Source organism: Lycium ferocissimum, chromosome 12 (genome assembly GCF_029784015.1).
Source record: "Lycium ferocissimum isolate CSIRO_LF1 chromosome 12, AGI_CSIRO_Lferr_CH_V1, whole genome shotgun sequence".
Classification (NCBI taxonomy): domain Eukaryota; kingdom Viridiplantae; phylum Streptophyta; class Magnoliopsida; order Solanales; family Solanaceae; genus Lycium; species Lycium ferocissimum.
In genome coordinates, this window is record NC_081353.1 from 31305310 (window position 1) to 31315302 (window position 9993).

Genomic DNA, 9993 nt, shown 5'->3' on the forward strand with positions numbered 1-9993 from the left:
CATGTCTCTGGCAAGGTATGAGTGTTCTGCTGGTAGGACGCAAGTACCAGACCATATTGTCGGTTATATTTACCGCTCTCCCTACTCACGATACTTTACTCATGTTATATATGTATATGTACTCATGTTCATGATCATGTTTCAGCTCAATTTCTGTTATGTTATTTTCATGTCCCATGTTATTTCATTCAGTTGCTTTACATACCAGTACATTCAATGTGCTGACGTCCCCTTTTATTGCCCGGGGGCCTGCATTTCACGATGCAGGTACGGATTTACAGGACGCCACATCAGCTCAATAGGATTTGCACGTACCAGCTTATTGGTGAGCCCCATCTCATTCGGGGTTTAGGCATTGTCTTCCTTTATTTAGTTTTACATCTAAAGGTATGCTGGGGGCCTTGTCCCAGCAAGTATGTTACATGTTTCAGACTCATGTTAGAGGTTTCATAGACAAGACAAGTGTCATGTTAGACTTCCAGAGTTGGTTAGCCGGTTTGGCTCATTTATGCTATTGTCCGCGTTCATGACTTAACCAAGTACTTATGTTTAATATTATGACTTACCATATTTTACAAAAGCTCATCATGCATTTCACGCTCATGCTATATTTCCGCTCATGTATGTCTCATGATGATTCAACAAGTCATGTGGTTCGCTCGGTCACATGCAGTATGGCATCGAGTGCCGTGTTTCGCCCAGGCCAAGGTTCGGGGCGTGACAAACCCTCCCCAGACCCCACCTGATAGGATTATACTGGGTATGTTGTTGTTGTTGATCTAAAGAGTCCATAAGTTGTAACAGAATTAAACAGTGGATATAACTAAACAGTTGTCCCAACTCCCAAAAAGGGACAACCGACGAAAAATTTCATGTTTACAAAATTTTGCCATCATCCTTTCTCTTGGATGGTGGACCTGGTTACCAGTGGACTTGGGAGTTCTAATAGTAAGAGGAGGAAAAAAGGCATAAGCATGTAATAGTTGGAATTAAATATGCGATTTAAAGTAAATTTTGAGTCAAATTTGCCACAACGATAGAAATTTAGAGCCTGTTTGGATGGGCTTAAAAAAGCAGCTTATAAGTCAAAAAAAAAAAATATAAGTTGGGGTAGCCCAATTTATTTTTTTGGTTTATAATCTGTTTTCAGCTTATAAGCTGCTTTAGATAAGCTAAGCCAAACCGGCCCAATTATTTTTTTGGGCTTATTTTAAACATAAAATGATTTTTAAGTGACCAAACCATACACTCAAAAAATAAAACAATTTTTAAAAACAGCTTATAAGTCGTTTTCAAAGAACTTATAAGCCAATCCAAACGGGCTCTTACTCTATGTTAAGGATATTCAATAGTTTATATATAAAAATTTCTATTTTTACCCAATTTGTATTGTATAGCTTTTCAACTAAAAAGATCTAATAAGACATCCTTTTATAAGAGATGTCATCCTGCATTAATTGCTTTGCCAAAAAGTTCTCACACAAACATACACACATATAATAGATTGATACTGCTTAAAAAATAATGTAAATTAAAGTAATTAATATCAATTTAGAAGAAGAAGTAAATCATTAGAACCATTATAGTTTCAGATCTAAACTTACATAAAAGTTGATCTACATTTAGATAATACTCCCTCCGTTTCATAATAAGTAGCGTTTTTATCTTTTCATTTTGTTTCAAAGTAAGTGGTGTTTCACTAAATAAGAAGACATTAATTTTTTTCTTCCAATTTTACCCTTATATAACTAAGTAGAGTTTTACATAACCAACTAACCAAGAAACCATTAAAGAGCAGTATTTCTTTTTTCAAGCCATTTAATAAGGGTAAGTTAGTAAAAACACCTCTTATTTTCTAAAAGTAAGTAATTTTCTTAAGGGGTTTGCCCAAAGTAAAAAGATCACTTATTATGAATCTTAAGTAGTTGCGATAATAGATGGACACTTTGTACCAAACAATTCATTTCATGTATCTAATTTCTACTTCTTCCGTTCACTTTTACTTGTCCACTATTTCAAAAATAGATTTTCACTTTTACTTGTCACTTTTAGCATATCAAGACAAGACAATTTCTTTTTTCCTGTTTTACCCATAGTATTAAATACTCACTTCAAATTATTTTTCAAATCCAATAAAAATACGCATAAATTAATATGGGTACATTGGTAAATTATGCACTTCATTTATTATTTCTTAAGAGATGTTGATAGTTAAAAGGGACAAGTAAAAGTGAACGGAGAGAGTAATATTCAATTCTATAGCCATTCTTGTCGATCTATTTGTAGCTTGTGTTCCTGTCAGGCTCCTTGGATTAGTTAACTATTCACAAGTGATATTAAAGCTTTTAACATTAGGTTTTTTCATGTGATGGGATTGGTATTTATGGCCACAAATTTGAGTAGTTTAACTTTTTTTAATCAACTTTACTCCTTATAACATGTGATGGCCGTAAATCAGCTATTACACTTGGCACCGCATCCCATATATAAACCTGTATTATAATCAAACTCTCAATATCTTCTCTTAATTCAATTTGATTTAAGTTATATGCATTAATAATATAATTTTTTTTATATTATCAATATATAATGTAACATATTGTACCATATAACTTATCATTTTTTCAGGTTATTAATCAATATTATAAGATAGAGTTACTTACTTGCAATTACATTTTAACTATCAGAATTTTTTTATTTCTTGAGCTCGAAGAGATCTCTGATTAAGGATGGAAGGATCTTATCCATCTCACCACGATCATTAATGATCTTACCCATTTTAGTTGATAAACAATAGAAATCGGATCAGAAATAAAGATATTCAAAAAATGCTAAATGTAGTAGCCGATAATCAAATCTATGACTTAAACCATTTTTCGAATTTCCTTTGCTGCTACACTAGAAATTTCCCTTATCTTAATAGAATTCAATAATCAACATGACATAATATTTTTTAAAAAATATTTTACTTATATACACATTCAACTGACCAACCTTGGCTAACTTTTGTTATTGATCTCTTGTCAACTACGTACGTTATTACTGGTTTTTTAAAGTTACATTTGGATTTCTTTTTTCTTCTGAATCAACTTTATATTTCTATTCTTTTTCGTTTGTTTCTGTATATTTACTTTTACCCTAACCAATTTGTCTTCGTGGTGTAATATTACGTAATTTTCTTTCGCTTATAAGATTGGTTATAGGTGGCTTCAATGCAAGGCTAAGGTAGTTGTCTTGTTTGGGATAACAAAGCAACATAATTATGATTTTTGCTTTTAAATAACAAAATTTATTGCTTCAATTTTTTTAGAGCGATCATTGTGTTTTACTTCTCTTAGAAATTTGGATGTTTATGAACGTGACGCCTAATAATAAAATGAATCTTCTCCCACTTGAAACAACAGTATATTTGCTTAACAAGATTTTAACAAAAATGATTAGAAGATTTTAGAGCAAGTTGGTATGAAAAATGATTAGAATTTTTATTTATAACCCGGGAACTATATTCTGTTAAACTTATGCATTTTTAAGTATATTTCTCTTCTTATTCCGAACTGCACCACCAAATATTGTGGTGGATGGTAAGTATTCCTCTATCTTAATTATCAAAAGTATCGGGTGTGAGTTTTGGAAGTAAAGCTGCCTTCGGTAGGGAGCGTTTTATCTCTCAAAGAGAGTGTGTGTGTGTCCCTCCAGAGAAATAAATTGCAAACGGACTTTATTTTCTAAATTATATTTGCTATGTGAGACATGAAAATCCATAAGGTGGAAATTAATAAGTGTAGAAAATTAGTAGAAAATTAAGTCTAGCTTCTTCAATAATAATAATACCGTATATAAAATAGGAGAGAAGAGTATTACTTCCAATTATGCTCTAAGGAATCTCATAATATGCTCCAACGAATCTTAAGCAAAAGCCAGCAGAGCATTTTTTTTTTTTTAATTAACTAGTAAAATTCAATTAATAGTCCATACTCAAACAAACACTATTCAAGAAAAAAAAAAAAAGCGTCAAATATTTTTATTTAACCATTCAATACTAGAAATAATTAACTCGATTAATTTGAATTTGTACCGGGTAGAGGCGTAGGACCACTCGGAGGGTTTAATAGTCCTTACCGAAAATTCTGTATTTTCTGGTTCAATCCTGAAATTGCCTATTAACGGTGAAAGGATTTCAACCATTTATGCATTGATCAATTTTTTAAGATTTAGCCATGCCTATTTAAATCATTTGCATGTGGATCCACCAACTTCGTTTTACCAAGAATATTCAAAATAAACACATCACTCAAATTCCATTTCTCACCTTCCCTCAGCTTAAATTTTCATTTTTTTGAATATCGCTCACACGAAAATGAACCACCATTTTTAACTCACAAAACAAACAAAGAAATTGCGTGGAATTTTTTAAAGTTTTCTTGCATAAATTATTTTGTCTTAACTTAAAATATTGAAAGATATGTAATATTGTTGCCCATAATCTTGTACGCACGACCTCCGAGTTTCTTTCCTCTTATCTTACATGATTCAAATAATTAAGAATTAATGACAATATGCCCATAAACCGTGTTCCTTTGAATTGTAAATACTTAAAATTTTAGTTAAATAACTTGAAAGATACACAAAGGAATTTTAATAAGGAATGGTGACGCTTAATTAAGGATACACTAAAATTAACTTTTAACTTTTTTTGGATTTAAGTTATACACAACACTGACAATATAGAAATACTTACATGATCAGTTAATTTAATTTGTTATAACGGATTATTTATCATTTTTTATCATGTTACAAATTATTATTTATATTGAGATTTTACATATTATTTTCCTTATAAATGAGCTGATCTACAAAACAATTTTACAATGACAACACATAAAACTTAAAATCATATTTGTTTATATTCTTCTTTTATATTATTGTAAATCAAGACCTGAATTGGTAAATTTACCTCCAACGAACTACGTCCCTCTTTTATTACTCCTTCTGTCTCAATTTATGTGATACAGTTCGAATTTCGAAGAAACTTCTTTATTTGACCGTGAATGCGGACATACAATCTTTAAGTTTTTTTTTTTTGAAAATAATTCACATATTTAGAAACTACGTAAAAAGTACAATATTTCACAGTAATTAACAATTTAATATATTTAAAGGTCATAAGAATAAATCGTGGTGTACGATGAGGTATTTGTCATTCTTTGTCTATTCTGGGATTTAAATATTTAAAGAGAATCGTGATAAAAAAAAAAAGTTTGACTCTCGAAATCCAAACCGTGTCACATAAATCAAGACAAACTGACTGAGAGAGAGTAATGAAAAAGAAAAAACACCGGGAAAAATTAAACAAATACAATTGAACTAATCCAACATCAATTAAAAAAGTAGTACTAATAATTAATTAAAAATAATAATTAGAGGCCGCACGTCATTTGCTACTATAAATATTCCTATACCACAGCTAGCTTTCCATAACTTCACATCATTTCATTACTACTACAAAATAAAATAAACATAGCATTTCTTTTCATTACACAAAATATTCATTCATTCATTCAAAGTTTTCCGGCGAATATTCGCCGGAAAAAAATGAAACGAAGAGGAAAGAAGAATGTTTTGAGACACAGAGATGGTGAAGGAGTTGATTCAACAGATCAAGTAAATAATATAATTACTAGAAAAAATCATGATGATCAAGAATTATTGGATACAAGAAAAAAATTGGTGAAATATGAAGCATTACCTGAATATCTTCAGGATAATGAATTTATAAGAGATTATTATCGTTGTGAATGGCCTTTGAAGGATATTGTTCTTAGCTTGTTTTCATGGCACAATGAGACACTCAATATTTGGACGTAAGTTTTTTTTTTTTTTTTTTTTTTTTTTTTTTTTTTTGAGATTCGAATACTCTCTCGGTCCCAATTTATGTGGCACCTTTCGGATTTCGAGATTCAAATAAATCTTTATTTGACGGTAGTTTTTTCATATACTCCCTCTGTTTCGATTTGTTTCGTTTTAAAAAGAATGACTCTTTCTGTTTTTGAGAACTCTTTAATTTCAAACTTTTCACATGGCATTTAAGGCTGCAAGATTGAAGTGCATTTTGCTATATTCCACATATCTTTAAACATGTGAATGGCCTTTGAAGGATATTGTTCTCAGCTTATTTTCATGGCATAATGAGACACTCAATATTTGGACGTAAGGAAACAAATTCTTGATATTTTGAAATTGAATAATTCTTTTTTCTGATTTATTTGGATTCTTTTTGGGAAAATCATGCTCTGTAGCCCATATTTTGAATTTGTTATCCTGTTTAGCCCATATTTTTTTCTGATTTGTTTAGATTTTTGGGAAAATTACACTCTATGTCTCTTTGGGAGAAAATGTTTACGCCACGAGCCTGTATTTTGAGTTTGTTATCCGGTTTAGCCCATATTTTGAATTTGTTACCGGCTCAAATCATATTTGTGTATAAACACCTTTTATACACCATTATATACTTTTCACTCAGGTATAAATGTTGTACTCCCTCCGTCCCAATTTATGTGGCAAAGTTGGAATTTCGAGAATCAACTAAGTTTTTCTTTGACTGAAATTTCTTTATACGTCTTTTAAATATTTTAAGTTGTTAATTGTTGTGATTATTGAAGCATTTCTTGAATATCTTCACGATAATAAAAATTAAAAAAAGGGCAGCCCGGTGCACTAAGCTCCCGCAATGCGAGGGGTCCGGGAAAGGGCCGGACCACAAGGGTCTATTGACGCGACCTTACCTTGCATTCGCAAGAGATCTGTTTCACGGCTCGAACCCGTGACCTCCCGGTCACGGCTGAAGAATTTTAGCGATTCTTACGCCAAGGCTCCCCTTCAATATCTTCACGATAATGATTTCTTTATATATTTTATTTCAAAAAAACTTAAAATTTCTATGTCCAAATTCACGGAGCTTGTATCTCAAAATTCCAACTGTGCCACATTTCGGACAGAGGAAGTATAATATTGTATAAACTTAAAATGTGGTTAAATGGCGTAATATTTTATGTTGGGCCGTATATTTTTGAAAATTTCCCTTTTTTTTTTTTTTTTTTTTTTTGGGTTAGGCATTTGGGAGGATTTGTAATATTTGTGACATTGACGGTGATGAGCTTAACGGAGAAGACAACAACAGTGGAGAATTTGTTTGCTGGCGTATTTAGGTTAGTTGAAGTAATTTTGAGACTGTTTTGTGTCTATTTTTGTAATTCAGCTGTTCAAATGGATTATTAATTAAATAATGATAATACAGAACGACAGGTGATGGACAGTGGATGAATATGAAGAAAAATGGCTCAGCTGATTTTTTTCTGGTAATTTTTCATTTTGTTCTGTAAAAATTTATTCTCACTCGATATTTACTGGGTCAATACATTTATGATATGTGTTTGCACATAAATTGTTAGTACTAAATCATGATTAATTAATATATACTATTCACCCATGATATTTCCTTCGTTTTACTTTATAGTGTTGCCACATGAATTGGAACATGGGGCAGTACATTGGGAAAATAACATTGTATGTCTATTTGGAGAAAATATTTACCTGAAATAGCCCATATTTCTAATATTATTCAAAATAGCTCTTTTATACATTATTATATACTTTTATACAAGGTTTATACATTGTTTATAGTAAGTGTATAATGCTGTAAAATGTTGTATATCGTATGTATAAATATTGTTGCAAAAAAAAAAAAAAGTTGGTTATACGGATGTAAATTAAAAATATGGCTACATGGATGTAATATTTTATGCTGGATTGTATATTAAAGAAATTATCCCGAATTAATTCTAAATTTCTTCTTTTACCCTGAACACATGATTTCATAATCACATAAGTGTCTATTTTAGACCACAAATTCTAAAAAATAAACATTCTTCAATTTTATATTTAGTCAAACACCTTTACATAACATAAGGTGTAAGAATCTACCTTTTGTTGCTTAATTGTATATTTTAATTTCCTGAATTTTTTTTTTAGCGCCAGAGTTTTCTAGGAGTTCGTTTAGCTGTATCTCACATGCATTTGGTTTGTTTTTCTATGTTTTCTCTTTTGGTGCTTTGTTGTTCTTTTTTGTTTTTTATATAAGGTTCTACCGCGAATAGTGGAGGAAAACAAGCAAAGATTTTGATAAAATTGAAACCTTATTTATAACCACGTGGGTGTAAGTTGAAGAAGTTTTTGTTATTGTTGTCTGTTTTAGAATCTATTTACAATTGAGTTACATCTTGTTTATTGCAAAAATTGATGCAAATAGGATTTCTTTAATATTTGTTGAAATTTAGTGGTTTTTCGCGTATATATGCATATGTCAATGTTACGTGTTGAAAATCTTTGGATTCAGTTGAACACATAAAATCAGCCTCTGGTTTTAGCGTATCCGTAGATTTTGAGGTGCAAAACAAGAACAACATCTCATATAGTTTGATCTTTGATTGCAGGATTCTTATGCCAGGCAGATGTCAAATCCATCATTGCTAGACATAAATGGAGATGGTTATGAAGTTGCTATATGGCCTTGGTTTATTTTCTTAGGAGGAGCTATGTGTTGTTTGATTTTCAGCACTCTTTCCCACTTATTTGCTTGTCACTCACTTAGATATAACCTCTTTTTCTGGAGACTAGATTATGCTGGCATTTCACTCATGATAGTCTGTTCTTTCTTTTGCCCCATTTACTATATCTTCTGTAATCAACCATACTGGTGTCTCTTTTACCTATCCACCATTACTATATTTGGTGTACTTGCCATTATCACCCTCCTTTCACCGGCTCTCTCCTCCGGTCGTTTTCGTTCCTTTAGGGCTACTCTCTTTCTTGCTATGGGTTTCTCAGGACTTATCCCAGCTACACATGCACTTTTCCTACACTTTGGTCATCCACAAGTACTTGTGGCTCTAGGGTATGAGATAATCATGGGGATTTTGTATGCTATCGGAGCGGTATTTTACATGACAAGATTTCCAGAGAGATGCAAACCTGGTGCATTTGACCTTGTAGGACACAGCCATCAAATCTTCCATGCGTTCGTCGTTGCAGCAGCACTTGTGCATTGTGTTGCTTCCCTCCTTATTATGGATTGGCGACGAGGATGGCCACCCTGCAATGCAGGTACTCTCGGGTAGACATGGCTGCAAAGGGGATTGAAACTTCAACATTCTTTTTACACAATTAGGAGTTAGGTTAATGCTTGCACTCCAGCATTTGTACATAATAATTTTTGTACCTTGTGATGTTATTGGAAGTTTCAATGACCCATTATTCCCTTGATTCTCTTGAAGTGTTTAAATCCATGAGATGAAGTTCAGGTTTACAGATTTATCACTTATTATCTTCTCAAACTCTTGAGAGGGAGCCTTGGAGCAACGGTAACGTTGTCTCTTTGTGACCTATGAACACAGGATGCTTCATGTACGGGGCTGCCCTTTTAACTCTATAGAGGAGTGAAAGATTATAAGCTCAAGGACAGCATTGAATTATGAAAATCATACTTGATTATGTAAACTAGTGATTATCAGATAATTCATAAAAATGACTAGCTTCAAGGAAGCAACAATTAGATGTTACCTCTAAAATGGCGGCTCTTTTATGCGACAATGGCGTCATTTTTATGTAATAAACGGATTTAATAAATATTACAAATCAAATCAGGTAAAATATTCGTAAAAGTAAGAGAAAAGACATCATTTCCTGGGAAGAAGAAAACTCACTTTTAGAACTCAAACAACTGTAATTATTTACCCCTAAACAACTTAACGATAATTATTTACCCTTAACGGGTGACGTGACAAGAAAGTGTACTCAATCTCTTAAAAGCGCGTGGGAGGAAAAAATAAACACTAAAAGTGGTCCCAACTGTACGTGCATGTCATCTTCTAATTGGATGATATATTAAGATTTTCTTAATATTTTATTTTCTATTTTAAATTAACTTTTTCCTTTTCT

At 31.9% G+C, this 9993-nt stretch overlaps 2 protein-coding genes across 2 annotated transcripts in view; both read left to right on the forward strand.

Annotated features, from left to right (window-relative positions):
* LOC132038994 (spindle pole body component 110) overlaps positions 1-9993 on the forward strand; it is a 112807-nt gene that overhangs the window by 21683 nt on the left and 81131 nt on the right. The gene's annotated exons all lie outside the window — the stretch shown is intronic.
* Positions 5495-9418, forward strand: LOC132039979 (heptahelical transmembrane protein 2). The gene is made up of 4 exons (XM_059430562.1): positions 5495-5861; positions 7110-7205; positions 7295-7355; positions 8490-9418. The coding sequence occupies exons 1-4, from the start codon at positions 5593-5595 to the stop codon at positions 9171-9173; spliced, it is 1110 nt and encodes a 369-aa protein (XP_059286545.1). The 5' UTR covers positions 5495-5592; the 3' UTR covers positions 9174-9418.

Coding starts and splice junctions, on each gene's coding strand:
- LOC132039979 (XM_059430562.1), top strand. CDS start 5,593: ATGAAACGAAGAGGAAAGAAGAATGTTTTGAGACACAGAGATGGTGAA. Junction 5,862..7,109: donor GAGACACTCAATATTTGGAC/GTAAGTTTTTTT, acceptor TTTTTGGGTTAG/GCATTTGGGAGGATTTGTAA. Junction 7,206..7,294: donor TTGTTTGCTGGCGTATTTAG/GTTAGTTGAAGT, acceptor ATGATAATACAG/AACGACAGGTGATGGACAGT.